Genomic DNA, 25,114 nt, shown 5'->3' with positions numbered 1-25,114 from the left:
ACGGGGCACAAAAGAGGGAGAAAACAGTGTCACAGAAGGCAAAAACGGGGCACAAGAGAGGGGGAAAACAGTGTCCCAGAAGGCAAAAACGAGGCACAAGAGAGGGGGAAAACAGTGTCACAGAGGGCAAAAACAGGGCACATAGAGGGGGAAAACAGTGTCACAGAAGGCAAAAACGGGCACAGAGAGGGAGAAAACAGTGTCCCAGAAAGCAAAAACGGGGCACAAAAGAGGGAGAAAACAGTGTCACAGAAGGCAAAAACGGGGCACAAGAGAGGGGGAAAACAGTGTCCCAGAAGGCAAAAACGAGGCACAAGAGAGGGGGAAAACAGTGTCACAGAGGGCAAAAACAGGGCACATAGAGGGGGAAAACAGTGTCACAGAAGGCAAAAACGGGCACAGAGAGGGAGAAAACAGTGTCCCAGAAAGCAAAAACGGGGCACAAAAGAGGGAGAAAACAGTGTCACAGAAGGCAAAAACGGGGCACAAGAGAGGGGGAAAACAGTGTCCCAGAAGGCAAAAACGAGGCACAAGAGAGGGGGAAAACAGTGTCACAGAAGGCAAAAATGAGGCACAAAAGAGAGGGAAAACAGTGTCACAGAAGGCTAAAACGGGGGACAGAGAGGGAGAAAACAGTGTCCCAAAAGGCAAAAACAGGGCACAAAAGAGGGAGAAAACAGTGTCACAGAAGGCAAAAATGGGGCACAAGAGAGGGGGAAAACAGTGTCCCAGAAAGGCAAAAACGGGGCACAAGAGAAGGAGAAAACAGTGTCACAGAAGACAAAAACGGGGCACAAGAGAGGGGGAAAACAGTGTCACAGAAGGCAAAAACGGGGCATAAGAGAGGGGGAAACAGTGTCACAGAGGGCCAAAAACGGGGCACATAGAGGGGGAAAACAGTGTCACAGAAGACAAAAACGGGGCACAAGAGAGGGGGAAAGCAGTGTCACAGAAGGCAAAAATGGGGCATAAGAGAGGGGGAAAACAGTGTCACAGAATGCAAAAACGGGGCACAAGAGAGGGGGAAAACAGTGTCACAGAAGGCAAAAATGGGGCATAAGAGAGGGGGAAAACAGTGTCACAGAGGGCAAAAACAGGGCACATAGAGGGGGAAAACAGTGTCACAGAAGGCAAAAACGGGGCACAAGAGAGGGGGAAAACAGTGTCACAGAAGGCAAAAACGGGGCACAAGAGAGGGGGAAAACAGTGTCACAGAAGGCAAGAACGGCACAAAAGAGGGAGAAAACAGTGTCACAGAAGACAAAAACGTAGCACAAGATTGAGGGAAAAAGTGTTACAGAAGGCAAAAATGGGGCACAAGAGAGGGGGAAAACAGTGTCACAGAAGGCAAGAACGGCACAAAAGAGGGAGAAAACTGTGTCACAGAAGACAAAAACGTAGCACAAGATTGAGGGAAAAAAGTGTTACAGAAGGCAAAAATGGGGCACAAGAGAGGGGGAAAACAGTGTCACAGAAGGCAAGAACGGCACAAAAGAGGGAGAAAACAGTGTCACAGAAGACAAAAACGTAGCACAAGATTGAGGGAAAAAAGTGTTACAGAAGGCAAAAATGGGGCACAAGAGAGGGGGATGAGCAGACTTACGAGCACGTCCTCAGCAGCGGCAGCTGGGGCAGAGGCACACAGGTGGAGCTGTGCGGAGGGGGAGCGTCCTACCAGGAGGGTCAGGGGTCTACACTTCTTCCATTGGTAGCAAGTACAAATGCCAATAGTCCTATACATCCAACCAGCAGTCACTGAGGGGGCTGTAACTGCCCTCTGCTAGTTGAGGTGCACTTTAGTTGATCTCATATTGTCCAGATCATAGTTGTAGATAGGACTAACAAGTGAGTTTACTTTTTTCATAAGCATCATATAAACATGCATAAACTCAATTTACTGTGTAGGTTTCTACATGTTTTACCCACCATGTGCTTGGTGCGCACATGACTCCTGGGCACTAATACTTATAAAACTAAATGAAGGGAAAACGTGTTTGTGCTCTCTATAATTAAAAAGGGGAAAATGGATTGTGAAACATAGCACCACTATAATGAACATGTAGTGTACTTTTAATATGTCTGACTATGTGAGGTCTGTCATGACCTTCATCTAACTTGGAAGTTGTTGCAGTACTTAGACATTCATATTAGTTTCACTCCAACTCTTCTGATTTTCAAAGCTGGTTGCCTTCTTCTCTTTTCAAGCTCATTTTCATCAGTAAGTTTTGAAAAACGAAGTCGATTTCTTTTTTTACCATACCTTTACTCATTTGCATTCTGTTGGTCATATATCAAGGTATGAAAATAGGTCTATGCATGGTCATTATCTGTTTAACAATTAATTGATGTCTCACCTTCTATATGGTCATTCACTTGACAGCTGAGAAGCCATTTTCCAGGGGTTGTAGCCACCATCACAGCTTCTTCCAGCGTAGCAGGAAAGAGGTTGATGGTATCAACGCGATGGTTCTTGTCTATTAAAGTCTGCCCAAAGAAGTAGGCTGTATGGATGTCAACTTCATTTCCTACTCCGAATAGATGCCATCGAACTACCTCTCCTGAGTTCATGATTAATCCTGGAAGGTTACCATACATATATCCATTGATACCTAAATAAAATAGGACACTTGCTTGACTTTGCCGTCAGATAACAGAAAGACAATGACTTTGGTATTGTTCTTAAACGTTCTGCAATACTCTTGAAAAGGTGATGGGTACCATTAATTCTAGAAATGTGGGGAATTTTAAAAAGAATGGTGTACACTTAGTGAAATATTTCCTTACAACTTGATAACTTTTTGACCTTCTTTGAAGCTGTTCAGACACTTTCTTTATCAAATACATGTCTGGTATTCATTGCATGTGTCTCACCCGGTCACTCACACTGTTCATGAAGGAACTAAAGAACTCAGGGGCATATTATCAAGGGGGTTTATCTCCGCTTTTTTGGCTTTAAAAGCCAAGAAAGCGGAGATAAAATTATCTTCCTATTACCTAGCTGTCGCTAACACCAGTTAGCGACAGCTAGTAGGAGATAGCGACCATCTTGGGCCCCACGTTGCATGTCAGTGATATTTATCACTAATGACATGCAAAGTGGGCGTGCCAAGATGTTAGCGACTGAAAACAGTCACTAACATCGCTATCTCCTATTACCAACTTTTGGAGATATTCGCGCTAAGCGCGAATATCTCCAAAAGCTAACACCTGCCCTGAGCAGTTCTTAGCCATGTTATGCAATGGGAGGTGGATAACATGGCTAAGAGCATTCGCTCGGTAATGCATGAATATCGCTGACTTTTCAGCGATATTCATGCATTGTGGCGATTTTTATCGCATTTGCGATAAACCTTGGTAATACCAAGGTTTATTTGCGGTACAAATCGCCGCAGCTCTGCGGTAAAATTTTGTCTCTAACCAAGCAATAGCGATAATTATCGCTATTGCTTGGTAATATGCCCCTTAGAGATATCTTTTCTATGGAATTTTATGGACATGACATCTTCATGCATATACTATCTCCATATGACCAAGGCCCTACCTCATTGTGGTTAGGTTTACCTCACCACAACTTTAGGCAATAGGGGCCTGCCAAAGTGATCACTGTAGATCCTGTGTGTATTCTACTAGAGATCATCATATTTTAACGGTTAGCTATCCTCTTTGTATATACCCCATCACTGGGACCTGGTTCATACTTTACAAAAAATGTTTACATATATGTGATTTATGAATTCAAGAACAGAGCTAAAGTACTTCAAAATAAAAAACCAAAGAATTGTGGCTTCAAAAAACTCAAGCAAAAACATTATCCTTGTTGTGTAATGAAGAAATATTTCGTCTTTAAACTGGATTTGTTCAATTTTCCCATACAGTACATTTTTGTTGGTATACATTTGTTTGAAATGTCTGTGTTCTGGTTACAAGGCAATTATGACAAATTAATACAAATTGTAGTATTAGGCAGTAAACAATTACAGTGATGGAAATGAAATTCACACCCTCTTTTTTGGAAAACACAATCACAGAAGTAAGGATTCTTAAAGGATATAATTCTCAGTTTAAATGGTTTGCATTTGTAGAAACACCAGTATATTGATTAAAAAATATCACAGTAGTATGCTATTTTGGGCACAATATCAAAACCAAAATATCAACAAGATAAGTTTGTATAGAAAAGTATTTGTGGACTTAGCTTAACTCCACATCCACCTCGTGTGATGACATATATCTTCAAGGTATGTAGATGTAGAGTATGGAGGAGTTAGATTAGCAAATCTATAACTATATATGCAACTACTTTCTCAATATTTTGAACCTCTTTATTTTGCCCACAATATTATGATACAATATCCTCGAAACAATATTTTGACATATAACTATTCATGAATGTATTGAAAGTGTACTAGCTGCCATACAGAAGTTTGAGGCCTCTGAATAAGAAAGAAATTCACCTGTTAAATGGTCCAATATGTTAGACATATCCCTTGAAGATGGAGACGCATAACTTGGATCCCACTTTGAGATAAAGTAAGTGTGCATCATATCTATGAGTAGCCAACACTCAAATGTATTTTGTATGATTAATGCATAACGCAGCACACACGGAAACAGCAAAAACAAGGAGAAATAAAAAATGTCTCCTCTTTTCACCAGGGTAAGACCGGGTATTCCCGGGTCTTTATTTTGGCGCTGCTACATATGTACGCCACCCTTGTAAATATGAGGCAGCGTTAAAATCAATGGGTGTTGTGGTGGAACGCCCTCTGCAACACCCATTGCCCTCCCCTTTCACTGTAAGTATAGCGTAAAAGGGTGCCTTATTTTCAAGGCAGCGTTAAGCTATGTTAAGTGGCGTAATGCTAACTTGTAAATAAGGGGTAGACTCTATCACTATCACAATGTTGTGAAAAGGGACGTTGTGGTGGTTGTAGGGGTTTGTAAATATACCCATTTGTGTATTAGAAACAATATGTCTGGCCTACAATTAGGTAAAGCTGCCTGTAATTGAGATGTAATTTAAAAAAGGAATTTGCCACAACGATTGTGTCAGCTTTGCTGCAACGCACACTATAATTTCTAGTGCTTTCTAAAGAAACATAGACCTTTCAAAACAGAACACGTGCTAAAAATCTCAACAATAATTTGAAAGAACCTTACAGTGCATCTGGTTGCTTTCTTGAAAGTCTGCATCCTCTTTATCGACAGCCGCAGTACAGTACGTCGCGATATTTTCATCCAGATACATACTCATATTTTCATCAAATACAGAAAACATCACAACAAACTCGGCACCTGGTTTTGTTTTATTTGGCTCAGACAAGACACCTGAAAGAAACACAATAGTGATGATGTTAGCTCATTGGGGTTCTGTAAAAGTATTAACAAAACATCACATTTGTATACTATACGAGTTATTATCCCTAGGGACCATTAGTCAAAAAGGAAGCAAGAATGCCCCACTATCAATTCTCGAACAGTTTACTTATTTATTTCTTCATTTATTATTTAATAAAGCACTGTATATTACCTTTTGATTGCTTCATTGTGGTTGAGGGGATGACAATGAATCAGTTGATGAAGAAAAAGGAGAAGTCCGAGTCCTTTTCGAAGGGTATATGCCTATGTTCAATATTCTTTGATCCCAACACTGATCTTTGACAAGTTCATTTAAGCCTTCATACATCACTTTTCAAGAGTGTTCTTAATTGTAAGAGATTGGGATCAGATTGGAAGACTTGGGTGAAGGCACTCTGTATTCTGGGACCTGCAACCTCCAAGTATCTGCCACTGTATATCATCCTTGGTTGATAATTGATACCTCTCCAGCCAATGAGCAGGGGTTTTTCTCTGGAGCATATCATGTAGCGCGCTTGCAACTGGCACACGAGGCATTATGAATGATGCACAGACCCTTCAATTTCATCTTTGCTTTTACTGTAAGCCAGTGGAGAGCTTTCCAGTGTGTTTGATATCGCGCAAATAAGGACTCTCACACAACTCTGAATATAGTATAAAAGGTCACCTTTATTACCAGGACAGCCAAAGACAGACCCGCAACATAACTTTTCCAACAAAACTTTATCTTTCTTTTTTCTCCAAACCTTTTCCATATAACCATTTCCTTTTTCCAATTCTTTCTTTTCCGATAACATAACTTGTTTTGATACCATCCTTGAGTTTTCCTTCTTCTTTTTCCATCTCTTCCCCACCTACCCTCCCAAGCCCTCCCCCTTAGAGAAAGGATGAATCCGCTCTAGATTATCCAATCCCCATCACACACGCCGACAAGACAACAAAAGAATCTGCCCGAGGTGTCCTGAGGTGACATCTTGACACTTTGACCTGAATCAAGAGGTAGACATGCATGCTTGACTTATTATCAAGCTGTGAAAACCTTCCATTGCATCTTGTTATTTATTTTTTTTTTTTTTATCTGAACAACACAAAAACACGACAGACAACAAAAAACACCTACCCTTGATTTGTTGAAATCAGGGCGGGTGGGTGGGTTAAAAAGCGACTCCACCGTTCCTCTCACTCGCTCAGAGTGACGTCCCCTCCCTCCCCACCCTTCACTTGACCCTAACCCCTCCCACCACCCAATCAGGTCGCGTGAGGTCGTCCCTCGCGCGAAATCCCCCAGGGGGACATTGGCTTTGCCAAGTGCCCCTGGGGGCCCATCGCGCAAATAAGGACTCTCACACAACTCTGAATATAGTATAAAAGGTCACCTTTATTACCAGGACAGCCAAAGACAGACCCGCAACATAACTTTTCCAACAAAACTTTATCTTTCTTTTTTCTCCAAACCTTTTCCATATAACCATTTCCTTTTTCCAATTCTTTCTTTTCCGATAACATAACTTGTTTTGATACCATCCTTGAGTTTTCCTTCTTCTTTTTCCATCTCTTCCCCACCTACCCTCCCAAGCCCTCCCCCTTAGAGAAAGGATGAATCCGCTCTAGATTATCCAATCCCCATCACACACGCCACCCAGGAAAACCCTTGAGTTTTCCTGCCCCACCCACACAAACCCTCCCCTAATGCAGAAATAGTCCGCTCAAGACGATACCTAATGTCTGTGAAGGAAAACTTTTATCCTCAAATTCTTACCTTCACTTCTTTGGTTTGGAGCACCACAAATCGACACACCAAAGATTGGCCCAAGTATCTCGGAGTTCCATCAAGTAATAGGACTGCCCCATTTGTGAGAGATGAACCCCATCCTCCCTTAACAAGTGCAGAATTTCGCCGTTAAAATGCTTGTGGGCAATGACCGTAATGCCCATTGCCACGCAGTATGTCTTCAATGCTTTATTAACTTTCTTGCGGGCCCTCTCAACAGCTGCCTGAACCCTAGCACCCTTCCACTGGCTCCTGTACAGAAATTCTGTCCACACAACCCTGGCCCCGTGCTATCTGACCAATTCGCTGTAACTCCTCTGCCCCCCAACCCAACTTCGCAGCTTCTGTAGCCGCACCTATTCTGAAGGAATGCGTCCCAAACAGTGCGCATGTTCACCCACGAAAGTCAATGCTTACCGTAAGACCGCTAAGAATTGGAAACAAGTTAACTTTGTTTTGTTTTATGGCAAAATATCCCACCCTCTCGAAATACCCCTGAAACCACAAATGCCTCCCATTCCCCAACCGGGCAGCAACCCTTCACCCCACTCCTGCCCAGACGCACCAACATCCCTTTTCCTGCCTGGTCTGTCTTTGACCTTCTCAATGTGATTTGCAACACACCCTTGCCCAAAAGAACAATATCAGATGAACGGATCCCTTCCTGATTTCGTAACCCCAATAATTCTGATATCCGAAATGCACCGAAAAATAACCATATCATGCATAACTTGAACCGAAACCATTCCCACTCATCATAACAGCAGGAGGGCAACACACCCAACAATTTTTTTTTGGAACAAGTCGAACGTAATGGGGTCCCTCAACTTCTTTACCTGCCCAAAGGATCTCCCAAAACCCTTCAGCATTTTCTGCCAACGAAAGCCTTTCTGCACCTCACACCCCAATTCTAGTTGACTATAAAATGAAATGCCTGCCAACTTGCCTGAAATGGTTGAAGGCGACAAACCTTTGTCTATTAAATTCAGAACAAAACACCACATAAACTTTTCATCCCGCACTGCCGTACCATCCCTGCCGTGCTGTGCAGTGTAACTCAAAAAACCAGACCATGCCAGCTGATAGCTGCGTCGCGTGGATTCTGACAAGGACTGCTCCGCAAACTCTGCCATCCTCAATTCCCCAGGTCCCACATGTTCGGCGGAACCGGTGTTCTGCAGTGGTCCGCTTCCAGGTGCCAAATCCCGAAACCTCTGCCACTGGCAACGAGACAAAGCGTCGGCAATTGAATTGTTGACACCAGGGATGTGTTGGGCTTTAAACACAATATTCAGCTGCAAAACACGCAACATGAAGGCCCGCAACGATTGTAACACCTTTAAATCCTTTGCCCGCTGCCCGTTCACCAGAAAAACCACCGCCATGTTGTCGATATGAAACAACACGCAGCGGTCCCTGAAATCTTCACCCCAAATCTGCAGCGCCACCAACAAGGGAAAGAATTCTAAAAAAAAACAATGCTGCGGCCCTGCTGCAACCACTGTGCCGGCCACTGCTCTGCGCACCACCTTCCGTCCCAGAACACGCCGAAACCTAAGGCCCCGGCCGCGTCCGAGAATATCTGCACTGGCCAGATCGTGTCCACTGACACAAAATTGATGGACACGCCATTGAAATCGTCCACAAATCGCAGCCAAATGCTCAAATCCTCCTTGATTTTTGCTGTCAAACGTATGTGGTGGTGTGGCAGGTACGCCCCAGCCATAGCAAAGCCCAGCCGCCTGCAGAACGTCCTGCCTGCCCTGACAACTCGACAAGCAAGGTTTAAATGGCCCAGAAGCCTCTGGACTTGCCTCAGCTGCACTCTTTTAGCTCCCAGGAGTTCTTGCAAAAAAGACCTGATCTCTTGTACTTTTGTTCTGGGCAAACGGGCCACCATCTCTATTGTGTCTATTTCTATGCCCAGGAAGGTCAACCTCTGCGTTGGCCCTTCCATTTTGTCCTCTGCCAAAGGCACACCAAACTCTTTAGCCAAGTCCTGGAAACAAGCCAAGACTTTAGTACATTGCTCCGTATCCGCTTTGCCCACAAACAAAAAATCATCCAGGTAATGGCATACAGCTGCGTGATCTGAGCGCTGGACTACACACCACTCCAAAAATGCACTAAAAGTTTCGAAAAATGAGCAAGAGATAGCACCGCCCATGGGTAATACCCGGTCCACGTAATATTCTCCTGCAAAGTACATACCCAGCAAACCAAAATCGGCTGGATGAATAGGCAAAAGGCGAAAAGCGTCCTGTATGTCACATTTTGCAAGGTCAGCTCCTACCCCTGCCTTGCGCACCAATTCCAAAGCGTCATCCACTGACGCATATGTCACTGCCGAATCGGAAGTGGAATTGAAGTCGTTAACTGAAAGCCCCTCCGGCCAAGACAGATGATGTATCAGGCGGAACTCACCCTTTGCCTTCTTCGGGATAACACCAAGTGGTGACACAATTAGATTTGGCAAGGGGCAAACTTCGAAAGGGCCAACTACTCTGCCTAATTCCACTTCCTTCAGCACTTCACTTCTACCACCGACGCGATCTCCTTTGCTGACTTCAAGTTATCAGCCCAACGGGAAACTCTGGGGCCTTGATAACCAATCCTAAATCCGAGCCGAAACCCCCAAAACAACTTGGCCGCTCCTTCCACATCAGGGTAAGCTTCCAATGCGCTCAACATGGCCTGTAACCTAATTGGAGTAGGCGCCTTTTGGCATAAGAGGCGGCACAGATCCTCTCCCCCCCCTCTGACCCCTCCCGTGATCTCCCGGGTGTTGGTTGGGGAAGCATTGGAAGACAGCATGACTGCCCCCACACTGGAAGCATTCATGTTTAAATTGACAATACCGGCGCACGCAGGAACCTCTGTTGAAGCTCCAACATGCTCCAGTTGTGGGCAACTGTCCACGTCCAACGCCATTTGCCCCTTGTGTGGCGGGACGCTGAGAAAAGGGCCGGTAAGGAATCGGCAACCCACTGGCTGTGTGGATCGTGTTGGCCGAAGAATGACTTGACATCCACTGCAACCACAACTCCTGATCAACCTCCCCCCATGGCTTATCGTGGAATAAACTCATTCGCGCCCGAAATTCTTCATCATAGTTCAGCCACGCGTAACCCCCTGCCTGCAAATGTGCCTTTCTTATGACATCTAAATATTTGAACAGCGAAACCGCCCTCTCAGGGTATCGTTCACTGCATACGCTGGCATATATCAAAAAGGCCGCTGTCCAGTTTTCTATTGTTTTAGGAACTTTGGGACGGCGGGACAATTCAGCCTCCTCCTCTTTAGAACCTTCCTTTGCTTGCAATTCCCTATGAAGGAGCCTGAACACGTCTACATAATCATGGTCCCAAATACGCTGCCTAGTTCTGGTCGACAAATGTATGCCCAATGGCATTGATACCCCCATGTAAGGCAGTCTCGTACCACTCACTCTAGGCGTCTCACTTTGATCTGAACTAGTAACCGATGAACCTGGGCTGTCATTCCCCGGCCTCCCCCCATGCCCCGGCGCTGCCTTTACACTTTCATCCTGTTTTGACCCCAAACCATCCCCAACCTCCACCCTCCCCTGACCACCCTCTGCAGGCGCCCCACCTGACACACCCGCCAACGGCCGTGTCCAAGCAGCCCACCAGTCTGTCTTACCTGCTGGTAACTGCACCGCCCGTTGCCGAAATTCTTCAAGACCGTCACGCCGATGACGTCCGCCTTGCATCCCGTGTGCCGGTGAGAGAACCGCTCCAGAACTCTGTAACACACTGGCAGAAGTTAATCTCCTCTCCCCCCTCCCAACCCCAGCTCCACCACCATGAGACAGACCACCTCTTGTCCCATAATCATTCTCTTTATCATAATCACCATCATCACCTTCAAGGTGCTGCTCATTTTCCGACCTTGCTAAACTCATACCTGGCCTATTGCCAGACGCCAAGTTAGTAAAAACACTTTGAAATTCCGACTCAGGCCTCCGTGTAAAGCGCCCAGTCGCTGATGATAAATCCGCACCAGATCCGCCTCTCAAATTCGCCCCCCCCCTAAACACCGCGCTCTGCGGCGCCGCCTGAGAATAGCAGAACTGCTCATCTGGTAACAGACCAGCAGCTTCAGAAGGGTACTCGCCGCTCGAGCGAGGGCCCGCACCATACTTACCTGCCACCTGAGTAGATGAAGTACCCGCCCTGTCTGGCACAGGCAGCTCTGTATGTTCCACCCACACCCATTGGCCTTGCGGAATCGCAGACCCCATGTTATGAATCACTTCAGGACACCCAGGCGGGGGCCTGGCCTTTGGGAACATTGTAGAGGCTTCCTGCACCTTCTTGCACCCACCCCTGTCACCCATGCCCCCCCACCTCCCACCTTTGAACTGCCTGACTCGAGGCTTCCACCTCACACCACCCAACCCCTGCTCAACCTGTAAAACTTGACAATCACATGTTAATTCAACATTACAATCCTCCTCCACCAATTGTCTCGGGGGGCCTCTAGACCGGGGGACCAGAATGTTCTGGTAGTCCATGACAGAAATCTGCTGGGTTTGACCAACTATATCAGGTTCACCTCCCCCAAAAACGTCAACTTCATCAACCTCTGAAAACTCCCCTTCATCAGACTGACTATCGCTGGAATAGTCCACCAGCATTGGGCTCCGCCTGTCATCCTCCACTTCCGGCGCTATGTCAATTCTCCTGCCCCTTGCCTGCTGACCGGCCGCCAACATAAGCGCGCTCGTAGCCGCCTCCATGCTGGGTCGGGACACCGCATCCGCAAGCTCCTGTGTGGTAGCAGCGCGCATTACCATCTGAGAAGCTGAAAAACCAGCCCTGCCTGACCCCTGCAGCTCTGCATGTTCCACCCACACCCATTGGCCTTGTGAAATCGCAGACCCCATGCCATGGGACACTTCAGGACACCCAGGCGGGGGCCTGGCATTTGGAAACATTGACGTGTCCTCCTGTACCCGTCTGCCCACCCCTTTGTCACCCCTGCCCCCCCACCTCCCACCCTTGAAATGCCTTGCTGGTTGTTTCCATCGCACCCCACCCAACCCCTGTTCCTCCTGAACAAACTGAAAATCATGCGTTAAATCAACATTAAAATCCTCCTCCACCACTTGTCTCGGGGGGCCCCTAGGCCGGGGAACTAGAATGTTCTGGCAGTCCTCGAACTCAACCAGCTGGTGTTCCTCATCGACGTCAGATGCGCCTCCCTCGACCTCCTCGCCTTCCTCAACTCCAGAAAGCTCATACTCCTCAGCCTCGCTATCGCTGGAGTAGTCCACTAGCATTGGACTCCGCCTGGCAGCCTCTACATCTGGCGCAATGTCAATTGTCTTTCCACTCGCCTGCTGCCCAGCTGCCCTCACAGGTAGACCTGAGGTGGCCCTCATGCTAGGACGTGGCGCAGCCTCGCAATGCTCCTGGGACGTCGACGCTCTCTGCGCTTCAAATTCCCTGTCAGCCTCTCCTTCACACAGCTGGACATGAGACACGCGCGTGTCAAAACTACCACCAGCGCTACCTCCTCGCCTGCCAGCTCTACGTCGAAGGGGTGCCACACTGACACTGCGGCCCCCCCTGAACTCACTTGGGGCTGATGACGAACGCGGGGGCGGCTGCTTCTTACCCCGGCCTCCTCGGCTCGTCGAGCGCGCTCTCCTGGCCCTCGCCGCTGTCGTCCTCACAACGCTGTCCTCTTCCTGACGGTCACTGCGCCCTGACTGACAAGCCGCCACTGCTCGAGACACACCTTCCGCTGCCAAGCGACGTGGACGCTTCACCACAGCTGTGTCATCGAAAGCGCCGGGCCGCAGCAAGTCGCTCCTCCCCACAGCCACCAACGCTCGCACTGCCTCAAGGGCAATCTCCTCTGATGACATGCTTCAGAATCTGAAGAAAATTCCGTCGAAAATTCAGTCACAACAACGACTGACAGCTCTGACAAAAGGTAAACAGGGCGCCTCAAAAAGCGACTCCACCGTTCCTCTCACTCGCTCAGAGTGACGTCCCCTCCCTCCCCACCCTTCACTTGACCCTAACCCCTCCCACCACCCAATCAGGTCGCGTGAGGTCGTCCCTCGCGCGAAATCCCCCAGGGGGACATTGGCTTTGCCAAGTGCCCCTGGGGGCCCATTGTCATCACATATTTAGAGGTTAAGTCAAAGTTGGTCTTCCTGGTTCTGCAGCAGTTGCAGCCTGACATTGAGGGGCATATTTAAAAGGGGCTAACAACACGGAGCATCACTTTGTGGGACGTTCCAGTGGTGCTATGTCCTGCATCATACTTACAAAGTGGCATCAAGCCACTTTTTTTGGCTTAAAGCCACTTTGTATATATGGTACCCTTTCAAGCAGGTATCTGTTTGAAAGGGGCGTGCAGTGGGTGCTCCTGTAGGCGTTCCACTGCAACACCTATTGCTTTTTAATTCTGCCCCAGATTTACAAGGAGGTCTAAATCTGAGGCAGCACCAAAAACGAATGCCATTCAATAGCAGGTGTTAGGATGGCGCAACAAGGAAAAGTACTTTTATTCTTCCTAGTTTTTGCGTTTCCTATGTGTGCTGCATTGCGCAGCACATATGGAAAGAGCAAAATTCCTTTAATGGTTGTTTATGTGCAGGAAGGTTTCTCTTTCTGCACATAAACAATCATAAAAACATGGTGATTTGCTACTTCTATGTGTCCTGCAGCACACTTAGAATTAACCCATCGCCATTATTGATTGTTTCTGTGAAGGAAGGGACACTTTTCTGCACATGAACAATCATTCCCTGCAACACAGGCACCTTTGCTCTATGGTGCAAGGGTGCATGTGTTGGTGCTAAGCTGATAGAATTGAAGCTAGTACTAGGGAAATCACAGGGGTCAGCCATATTGTTGTAAATACGGGGCATGCCTGTGTTTTGGAAATGCCAGAGGACGGAGCTGCCAATTTCAGGCAAGCTGTGCACTCTGACATTTTCTTGTTGTATGCCCCTGACTTTTTTTGAGGAACCCATCTCCATGATGTTGCTGCAGTCCAAACATGTCATGACAAAGCTACTGATGGTTGTCTGGAGTAATGAAAGGATTTCTTGAGGTGATGAGAGTTGGAGAGTGATACTTGTGACTCCTATGTTGACTTGAGGAAGCAAACTAAAGCTGTGAATCATAAGGAAATCCCAGGAACCTAACTTTTAGGGTAGTTGAAGAGATGGCTCCTAGGCATGGGGGTGAGCTGAAGTGTAGTGAAATGGGCTCAGTTTTTGTTATTTCCTCACCTTAGTTTAAGTTACGGTCATGCAGAGAAAACACTCCTGTTCTGAATCAGAAGTTGGTTTTAATTTTCCCTTATGCTCTGCCTACATACCTCTGCCTACATGTTCATTAGTCCAATAAACATGAATACCTTCACAGTGAATGGCGGGCAACAACCAAATTCATTCAGCAAATTCTAAGGGATCTGACCCAGCGGTGGCCGGCATATGTAAGCACGGTGAGGCGGGGCGGTGGCCTGGGGGAAGTCGACTGACAACAGAATAGGTATAAATAAATAAATAATACCTATTCAATCATCTGTCGGCTCCCCCCCTGCCGCTCTCTGCCCCGCCCCACCCCACTGCCTCATCACACTTACCTGTGCCGGCCGCCGCTGGTCTGACCTCATATACATTAGGGGCAGCTGTGCAAAAAAGCCACATCACCGATGCTCCTCTTAGATTTACAGATTTACAAAGTATCATCTTTAAAAGCTGGACATTTCCATTATATTGGAGCAGTCTTATCATTTCATTGGATTTACAAAGATTCCCAGAAATATTTCAGGAAACTATGGCATTCACAGTTATTCTGCAGCACTCAAACGGCTAAAATGTACGCATGTGGAATTTGTATCAGATGTAAAGTTCTACAATAATAAATGAAATGTAAATGTGTATTGATACATTTAAAATGTGTTTCTTTCTCCCAAAATATAGAAAACTGTTTCCTAATACACTCAATTAATTAAATACGGAGAGGTTCCTTTCCATTCCTTCCATGAAACTTCCAGAAATATGCTTGGGAACACCTACTTGTGGGTATCTATCCACTTTTGCTGGGTCATGAACCATGAAAAGGCCAAGCCCTAAACTTGTTCCTCTGGCAATTCCACCATTTCACATTTACAAATTTGTATGTTTGTTAGTGCAACTACACGTATGCAATTCCAAAGTCATAGATCTTTGTAACTGGAGTAGGATTTTCCATAGTAAATTGTTTTTTTGTGCTTGTAATTTAATCTTTGGTGCTCAAAAAATAATCTGTCAATCAGATCCAATATAATCTGATCCCCCAAATAAAACGGATCCTTGCAGTTTCCCAATGCTGCAGGCCAAGGAATTTGATCCTCCTAGTAGATTTCTGTTAGCCCCGGAATAGCGCTGACAGCCAGTGGCCACCCAGAGATCAGAAAATAGGTAGCTATCTCATTCCCCTCCCCCAGTGGGAATAAAGAGAATGAACACTCTCTGGGACATATGCTATAAGAATGACACACAATTAGGTCCCAATGGTACTTGTGAATATTCGTTTTCTAAATATATATATATATATATATATATATATATATATATATATATATATATATATATATATATATATATATATATATATATATATATATTACCTACTGGCGGTCGCCAGTAGGTATATATAGTTTGGATTTTTTTGAATAGGGATTTCTGAAAATTCTATGTTGAATAACTTTGGCGTTGATGGACGGAATTGGCTGAAATTTTCAGGAAAATGGCACATTTTGTTTCTGAGCGTCCCCTGAAAGATTGGGGGGGGTTTCGTCAAGCGGGGGCCGAGAAAAAAAGGGGGTCCCAAAACATGTTTTTAACATTGAGTTTTCCATAGGGCGGTTGGACTCATTTTTAGCTCGAACGGCTGAATGGATTTCCACAAAACTTGGCAAAATTGTAGGGACTGGTAGCCCGATGTGCCTTTGCTATGTCTCAAGATATATGCTCCAGTGGTTTTTACGAAAATTTACTTTGAATAAAATATATTGGGCTACATTGGGCTATATATATGTTAGAGCCCAAATGTAGCCCAATGTAGCCCAATGTAGCCCAATGTAGCCCAATATAGCCCAAAGATGGCCACCAGAGACAGAAAAAAACATATGTAGCCCAAATATCAGCCAGATGTAGCCCAACTATAGCCCAGTGACAGAATGTCCCAGAGTGTTCTAAAGAACAACTAGAGCGCTAACAGTCTTACTTATGACAAAAGTATGGCACACCTGAAGTCATCTTGATTGGAATAAAGTGTTAACACTTAAAACATTTAATTTGTAAAGGAACAAAATGAGGGGTTTCATTTTGCCATAAAATTTTATATATATATATATATATATATATATATATATATATATATATATATATATATATATATATATATATATATATATATATATATATATATATATATATATATATATATATATATATATATATATATATATCCATCCAGCCCGTCTCCTCAGGTGCTTGCCGCACAGAAAGGCACTCAGACAACAAAATCAGCACGCCCAGGCGAGGTTAGGTATCCAACTGCTTGAATTTATTTTACATCGTGTGGGTAAAAAGTTGTCATCAGACGCGTTTCGGGCTCACATATATATATATATTACCTACTGGCGGTTGCCAGTAGGTATATATAGTTAGGATTTTTTTTAATAGGGATTTCTGAAAATTCTATGTTGAATAACTTTGGCGTTGATGGACGGAATTGGCTGAAATTTTTCAGGAAAATTGCACATTTTCTTTCTGAGCGTCCCCTGAAAGTTTGTGGGGGTTTCGTCAAGTGGGGGCCGAGAAAAAAGGGGGGTCCCAAAACGTGTTTTTAACATTGAGTTTTCCATAGGGCGGTTGGACTCACTGAATGGATTTCTATGAAACTTGGCAAAATTGTAGAGACTGTTTGCCCGATCTGCCTTTGCTAGGTCTCAAGATATGTGCTCCAGTGGATTTTGAGAAATTAACGTTCAAAAAAATATATATATCTGTGACAGCGTCCCGGTTAGCGCCCCGGTTCGCGTACCAGACGCGTAACGGAACTTCGCGAGGAGAAGCGGATTGGATCTCCGGTGACTCTCAACATTCTAAACAGTCCGGAGCGGCCGCCATCTTGTCTCTCGGTAGGATCGAGAGACAAGAGGTGGAAATAAACGAAGGGGGAAATGAATGAAAGGGGCAAGGCAGACCCCTCCTGACCCCCTAGGATTGATGTGGGGGCTAATAAAGGGCCCCGAGGGGCAAAAAAATAAAATACATTTTTTTTCGATTTTTCGCGGTGGAAGCGCTACCCGGTACACGAACCGGGTAGCTCACCGGTAGCGTAACGGGAGTCCGCCATCTTGTGCTTCGGACGAATTTAGTCACAAGATGGAGGATAAACAATGTTGGGAATGGGTATAAGGGGGCACGGGAGACATATCCTGACCCCCTAAGTTTTCTGAGGGTGGCTGAGGAGGCCCATATATGTAAAAAAAAAAGCGTAACAAGGGGAAAACCAAGGGAAATAGTAAAATAATATTTTAGAGTGCTTTGAGGTAGGGTAGCTCTGAATAGAGCTGTTGTGTTGTGTGGGTGATGTAAGTACCAACATGTAGGTACCAATGAAGAGTCTAAAATTCAATGTACACCGTCTCCTCTGTAGATATTTTGTATGTTCTAATATGGGTTATTTAAATGTAAATGTGTGGAAAAGCACTTCATGCTTTAAAGCAATTGTATTTTTGAACTGATTGTTCTTTCCTCTTAGTCCTCCTCTTTGTTTTTTTTTTCCCCACACTCTTCTTCAGCATGATAGTTGATAAATTTGTTCCCTCAAAAAATGTATATACATAAAAAAATTATATTAAATACATATAAAATATATTTTTCCTTTAAAAGAAGAATACATTTTACGGCTTTTGATATTTGCTATTAAAAAAACCATTGAAATTCACTGAAAAAAACATAGGTTATAGACCATATATAGTTAGGAATTAGCATTTACAAAACCTTGAAAATTCACTGAAAAAAACATAGGTTATAGACCATATATAGTTAGGAATTAGCATTTACAAAACCTTATTTTACTCACACAAAACCATTGAAATTCGCATATATAGTTAGTTGCACTAACTTTATATTGCGCACCCGCAATCCACTGCTGATCATGTCACATATTACATCATTCATGACATGGTCAGTGACATCACTGATGACATCACTGATGACATCTCAAATGACATCACTGATGACATCACTGATGACAACATCCAGTGACTGTATGTTTCTGTAAAGTTAAAATATGTCTTACATATTGAAGAATGAGTGGATGTATAAGTGTCTGGATGAAGGATTTAGTAGGTGCATGACTGACTGTATGAGTGAGTGATTAAATGTGTCTCACTGAGTGCATGGGTTAGTGACTAAACTGTCTTAATGTGTGCATCATTATGTCTGTTGTTCTGTGAACTGCTGCATGTGTTGATCAGTAGCTATATGAGTAACTATATGGGTTATTGATTGGTTGCCCAAGTATTTGTATGGGAGACTGAGTGTGTGTGTGGGTGGCTGGGAGGTGTATGACTCTGTGCATAGATGTGTGAGCAGTTGATTCACTAGATGTATGGGTTTAAAAGTGCATGTGGAAACAGCTGTATGGGTGGTTGACTGTGTGCATGAGTGTATTGGTGAGTGAATGGATATCTCAGTGCTACATGTCAAAGTAAGTACATATGTAAAACACAGTACATGTGAGAGTTGACATATATAAATAACTGTGCATAAGAGCCAGTGAATGTGTGAGTGGCTGTATGGATCATTGTGAACTTGTATCAGGGATTGTATAAGAGAGTAAATATGTGTTAGTATATGTTTGAATAAGTAAGGTGTGTATAACTGTATAGTTAAGGAAATGGAGGTGTGATTGATTCTTTGCATGACTGACTAGGTGTGTGAGTAACTCCATGGATGAGTGACAGTCTGTGAGTGTCTGTTTACACTGAGTGTATCTAAGGTTATATTAGAGTCTGAAGAGGTTCATCGTATTATCACATGAATGATGTCATCATTGAAGTGAACAGTAATGTCAAATGAGATGTCATCAGTGATGTCATCAGTGATGCCATTTGAGATGTCATCAGTGATGTCATCAGTGATGTCATTTGAGATGTCATCAGTGATGTCATCAGTGATGTCATTTGAGATGTCATCAGCGATGTCATCAGTGATGTCATTTGAGATGTCATCAGTGATGTCATCAGTGATGTCACTGACCATGTCATGAATGATGTAATATGTGACATGATCAGCAGTGGATTGCGGGTGCGCGATATATAGTTAGTGCAACTAACTATATATGCGAATTTCAATGGTTTTGTGTGAGTAAAATAAGGTTTTGTAAATGCTAATTCCTAACTATATATGGTCTATAACCTATGGGTTTTTCAGTGAATATATTATATATATATATATATATATATATATATATCCACCACCAGTCCCGCCTCTTCCTAAAGAACGGGTCCGACACATGCATTGGGATCACACCAGGAAAGTTTTATTGCCACCATCCGGACATCACAGTTCCTTAAAAACACCTGGCAGACGCGTTTCGGCGTTTGCCTTCCTCATTGCCAGCATTGTGTTCCTAGGTTCGATAGTTCTGTGTGGGGTGTGGGGTATATCCTGCTCAGTATACTCCCATTGGAGGCAAGCGTGTCAAATCAGAGGCGTTGTTCTTCATACCTCTGCAGCAGTCCTCGCTGTGCATGCTGGTAGTTAGAGTCCCCACACTGGTCCGTAGTCCGTTCAGATCACACAGGCAGGGTGTGTAGGCAAATCCTTCAAACACGTGGACTCAAGGTACAGTGACCGGTCCGTGCACTCAGTAATGCCCCAACAATTGTCAGCCGTGTGGGTTTGCCCACTGTCTGCTGCGCGATCACATCCTGACGGCAATCGTCTCCCGGTGGTGTCCCAGTCAGCTGGAATCACGCTGCTCTCTCCCCGATCCCAAAGCAAAGTCCAGGGCGGGACTTGCTCTGCACTTACTGCTGATTAAAATGCACTGCTGAAAACATTCTTTGGTGCTGGCTCATCTTTCCAAACTGGAGTGATTGGAGTGATTACTTTGGAGGTCTGCGCCCGTTCAAACTGCGTCCATAGCGGTTGGGAGTTCATTTTATATATACATATATATATATATATATATATATATATATATATATATATATATATATATATATATATATATATATATATATATATATATATATATATATATATATATATATATATATATATATATATATATATATATATATATATATATATATATATATATATATATATATATGTAACGCTCAAAATCCTTCCAAGCTCGATAGAAGAACAAGACAGCACTCGAAAGGTAGAATGTTTCAACACGCTAGATTTTATTTAGCGGAGGGGGTGCACACTATATATATGTATGTATATATATTTGTATATATATCCAATGAAGAAAACAAATAACAAATGTTAAAGTAGCGTTATAGTTAGGTGAAATGTTCAGTAACAACATAACGTTTTAAATTCTAAAAACTACAGAAATTCACCAGATATCTCAAGAAACCACAACTTGTGCACTCACCATAACTCGCACCCCTTCCATGCACAGTTTTCTCATCAATAATGTCATTGCAACTGTTTCAGTAATATCATCAATGATGTCATGAGTAATGTAATATGTAATATATGTGGTAATTAGCAGTGCATGGCAAGGGCATGAGTTATAGTTGCCGTAGGGCACCTCTCCCCACCCCAAAAAAACATGTGTCAACCCGCCCTGAGGGGTTTCAAAAAGAAGTGCAGAAGTCTGCACTATTTATTCTTTATTTTTCCTTGGATACTCAGAATATCCTTTGGAACTCCACCCCTAGCCCTAGGGCATCTGGATATCCCTGCCCTGCCCCCTCAGGTCTTTTATTTACATTTTATATGGCTCTGGACTGAGTCCCAAGGTGTAAGTTGGTTGACAACACTTCCTGGTTCAGGTGGTGGCAGACAATCAGATCTCAGTTTGAGATCTTTCGGCTCAGCGATCCATTTTTTTTTACCTTAAATTCTTCAAAACTACAGAATGGATTTACACAAAAAGCATTCTTTCTGGATAGAGATCTAACTTTTTGTCAAATTTGGTGTAAATCTGTTCTGCAATTTGGAATGTAGCAGTGACTAAAGTTCCTGTAGAAAAATGAATGGGGAAAATGCATTTGGGACCCCTCCATCTTTCTTTCTCCCTCTTGATGGATCACAGTAAGTCTCCTGGGTCATTGGAATCATGACCTCTGGAGAACTATTTTTTTAAAGCACTTCCCAGGCTGGAGATTTTGTTCTACAGCTGAAATTGCAGCACCCACTGGGGCTGGTTCCCCAGCTGCATTTTATGGGGCTTGAAGATGTATAAAAAAATAAATATAAGGCCCTCTTGGGGTTTATTTCTATCCATGCATTTTTAGGGTGAAAAATGGTAAAAGGAAGCCTCAAAGACGTGTCTGTTTTTAAAAACAATTACAAAAAAAACAATATATGACAATTTCTTTTCAGATTTGAAACCCACAAAGTGTAATAATAAACAGTATGTAAAAAGAAAGAGTCATAGGCATATATTTTAATGTCACTTGATTAAAAATGTTTTTAAGTAATCATAACATGTATTTGTGAAGGGCAGGTTCAACCAGAAGAGTATTTTGGTGCTGAATAACAGATGTTTATTGTTACAAAAACTCAATGGTACTCATTTTATAACCTCTGAAGGCAAAAAGGCTGAGTGGAGCTGCAGGGATTTGAACCTGTGCCCATGAGGTCAAACACAGGCCCCCTACAGTGGAGGTGTTAGTCCATGAAGCCAACAGGCCCAGCTGCAGTCCACCAGTTATAGTTATTTCTAGAAACGATAACTCATGCCCTAAGGTAAGTATAACTCCCGACTCTGCAATGCACAGTCTTCCCATCAATATTGTCATTTCAAATGTCGAAGTGATGTTATTAATGATGATATACAACATGTCATGAGTGATGTAATATGTAGGGTAATTAACTGTGCATGATGAGGGCAAAAGATATAGTTATATTGGAGAACGAGTTATAGCTACTAGAGATAACAATAACTGATGAATTTCACTTTACTTTGTTTAAAATGTTACGTTGTCACTTAAGTTTTCACTTAATTATAATGTCAGTTTAACCTTTGTTTTTTGCCTGTGAATTCATATTGCCACCCAATCACAAACCCCGAAAGGCAGTGTCAGTCGGGGTGTTGGCCACAGGGCCTGCAGCCAAAAGCTTGTAGGGAAGCAACCCAATGCCGTGCATGGCCTTCAACTAAATCCAGTGTGGGGATTCACTGCAGGTCCTAGCTGCACTCAGACAGACCCCATCCTCAGGGCTGATTCCTCAAAAAAAGGAAAGTGACATGTAGCCTTCCTCCCAGAGCCTTTGCAGGCCCCAGGTACCCCATTCCCCGGGGCCTTTCTATTTTTTAAAAGGAGACGGATGTGCAGGCCCCCTCCCCAAGGCTTTAGGACCCATGGACCCCATCCCACAGGGATTTGTTTGTTTTTTATTTTAGGGGAGGGAGGCATACGGCCACACTCCCTGACCATTTTGGAGCCCCAAAGATCCATTCCCCAGGGCTTTTGTTTTTGATAAGGGGAGATGGGGCACATGGACCACCTGCCTGGGCCTTAATGGCCCCGGGAACCCATTCCACAAGACCAAAACATATATTTAGAGGAAAGAGGGTTGCATCCCCCTGCCTGTGCCACCCCAGGGGCTTCCGTTTTTATTAAGAGGAGAAGGCACATGGCCCCCCTCCCCAAACCACTATGGGCTCTGAGGACTCCATCTCCCAGGGCCTTCTTTTTTTCTAAGGGTTGGGGGCACGTGGCCCCCCTCTCCAAGCCAATAGGGGCCCTGAGGACCCTATCCCCCGGGGCCTTCATCTTTTATTAAGGGGGAAATAGGTCCTGCCCAAGCCACCATGGGCCCCTGGAATCCCATCACACAGACCCTTTCTTTCTCGTGAAGGCAGGGGGGTGCACAGCCCCCCTCCCTGAATCCACTGTGGCTCTCAGAACCCCATCCCATGACGCTTCAGGTTCTCCTTGGTGGGTGTCACCGTGCCACCGTGGGCACCCAACAAACAACACATAGGGGGATGCAGGGGAGCCCCCACACCCCTTGGATCTGCTTGCTCCCTACATGCATCCTGAATGCTGTAGGAGTCGGGTTTTCGCCAACAAAGCGGAAGCAGCCATTTGTGCTTGCTCCAGGTGGGTGGGAGCAATCTGAGCGTCCCTGCCCTCATTAGCTTGGGCAAGGAAACAAAAGTTTACTCCCAACCTGCAGGAGCATTTTCAAAGCTCCTGCCTGGTGGAAGCACATTTACTTGTACCTGCCCGCGCTCCCACAGGCAGGGAAACCACAGTGTTCCGGAGGTAGGCTCCCGAGGACACATTGTATGAACCAGTCCAGGAGGTGAAGTCTCCTGTGCCCTTTATGGCTCACGCATTGGGGGTTGCGTCCCCTCCTCCTTACACTTACTAGTCGGCTCCGGGGATGGTGTGCAAGGGGCCCATTGGTGGCTCTGGGAAGGGTTTGTGCACCCCTTCCATTTTTTAATGCAGTGGCCCTGGGAGAATGGGTCCCCAGGTCAGTATTTGGCTGAGGGAGGGAACGCATGTGCCCCATGCTGTTCTAAAACTCAATCCCGGGGGATGGGGTTCCAGGGCCTCAATGAGCTTTGGGGCATGACATCATGTGCCCCATCCTCTTACTTTTTCACAGCAGCCCCTGGCCACCATTCCATTTTATTTTACATGCTGTGATCCCATGTGAGTCTTGCAGGATTTCTGTGGGATCGCAACTTTTTAAAATATTTTAAATGAAGTGGCTTCTATGGGACCACCCCCGATCAGATCAATGGTTTTGCAAAACTGTCTTGCCCTTGACACCCTATTAGCAAAAGAGGGCGGAGTCTGTAGAATGCTGAAAGCGCAACATTGTTGCACTTACATTCCTGATAAAAGTATCGAACTAAAACAATATGTGAAAAACATAACTAATTTGGGAAAAAAACTCAAACCATTGGAGGTTGACAGTGCCTGGACGAGACTGACTGGAGGTCTCTCCTCTATAGGTAGTTGGTTTACTAACCTAGGTAGAAATCTTTTGTGGAAAATACTGATGCCAATAGTTGTAATAGGTGTAGTTGTATTGATCATTTTTATCTGCTACAAATGCCAGAAATGCAAAAAGAAATATACTGTGAATCAGAGGGGGGTGAAAAGAAATATTGATGAACTAGAATTAGAAGAATTAAAGAGTGTAATTTACAAAAAGGCGAAAAATCACCACTCTCATAGGGAAGCTGAAAGAAAACTCAACAATAAATTTGTTGAAATTCAAATGAGTGATGTGGATGAATGAGAAAAGTTGGCATCTGTTTCCTTCTATGTGGTGATGATAGTAAATATCATCAAAGAGGGGATTGATGGAGCTGGGATTCGCGTGTAAGCGCCCTGCTCTCATACAAAACCCTTGCCTAAACCGTATAATCATATTAACACCATTGTTCGTCATTTATTAAGTGTTTTCCCAAACACGCGGGTGTCCCCAGGATGCTTGCTTGTATGTCTTTTCTCATACTAACGAAGCTTGCACTAAAAACGGCTGCTTCGCTGAAATTCAGTCTGCGCATGCGTCGGTCATACCCATGTGATGTGACGCACTCGCATTCTGGAGGGAAGTTGTGCTCATGCGCACTGTTGCAAACATGGCCGCTTGCCTCTCACCACGCTCTCCACCTGCTACCGCTGCTTTAGCCTATCTGTCTTTTCGCACTAAACAGCAATGCTATAGTCATTATAAAATAAGGGATGTTTAGAATTTCATCATGGTATACAGTG

The 25,114-nt window shown here is 44.4% G+C and overlaps 1 protein-coding gene across 1 annotated transcript in view; it reads right to left on the bottom strand.

Annotated features, from left to right (window-relative positions):
* Positions 1-25,114, bottom strand: part of LOC147683721 (ceruloplasmin-like) — a 427,036-nt gene that overhangs the window by 281,633 nt on the left and 120,289 nt on the right. The window contains exons 4-5 of the mRNA XM_086944094.1: positions 5,161-5,328; positions 2,355-2,609 (exon numbers count right to left, since the gene is read on the bottom strand). Of these exons, the coding sequence (XP_086800220.1) occupies positions 2,355-2,609; positions 5,161-5,328 (423 nt within the window). The remainder of the gene's footprint in view (positions 1-2,354; positions 2,610-5,160; positions 5,329-25,114) is intronic.

Source organism: Lissotriton vulgaris, chromosome 11, assembly GCF_964263255.1.
Source record: "Lissotriton vulgaris chromosome 11, aLisVul1.2, whole genome shotgun sequence".
NCBI classification, from domain to species: Eukaryota; Metazoa; Chordata; class Amphibia; order Caudata; family Salamandridae; genus Lissotriton; species Lissotriton vulgaris.
The sequence above is the reverse complement of the archived record's forward strand: the minus strand, read 5'-3'. Positions and strand labels throughout refer to the sequence as shown.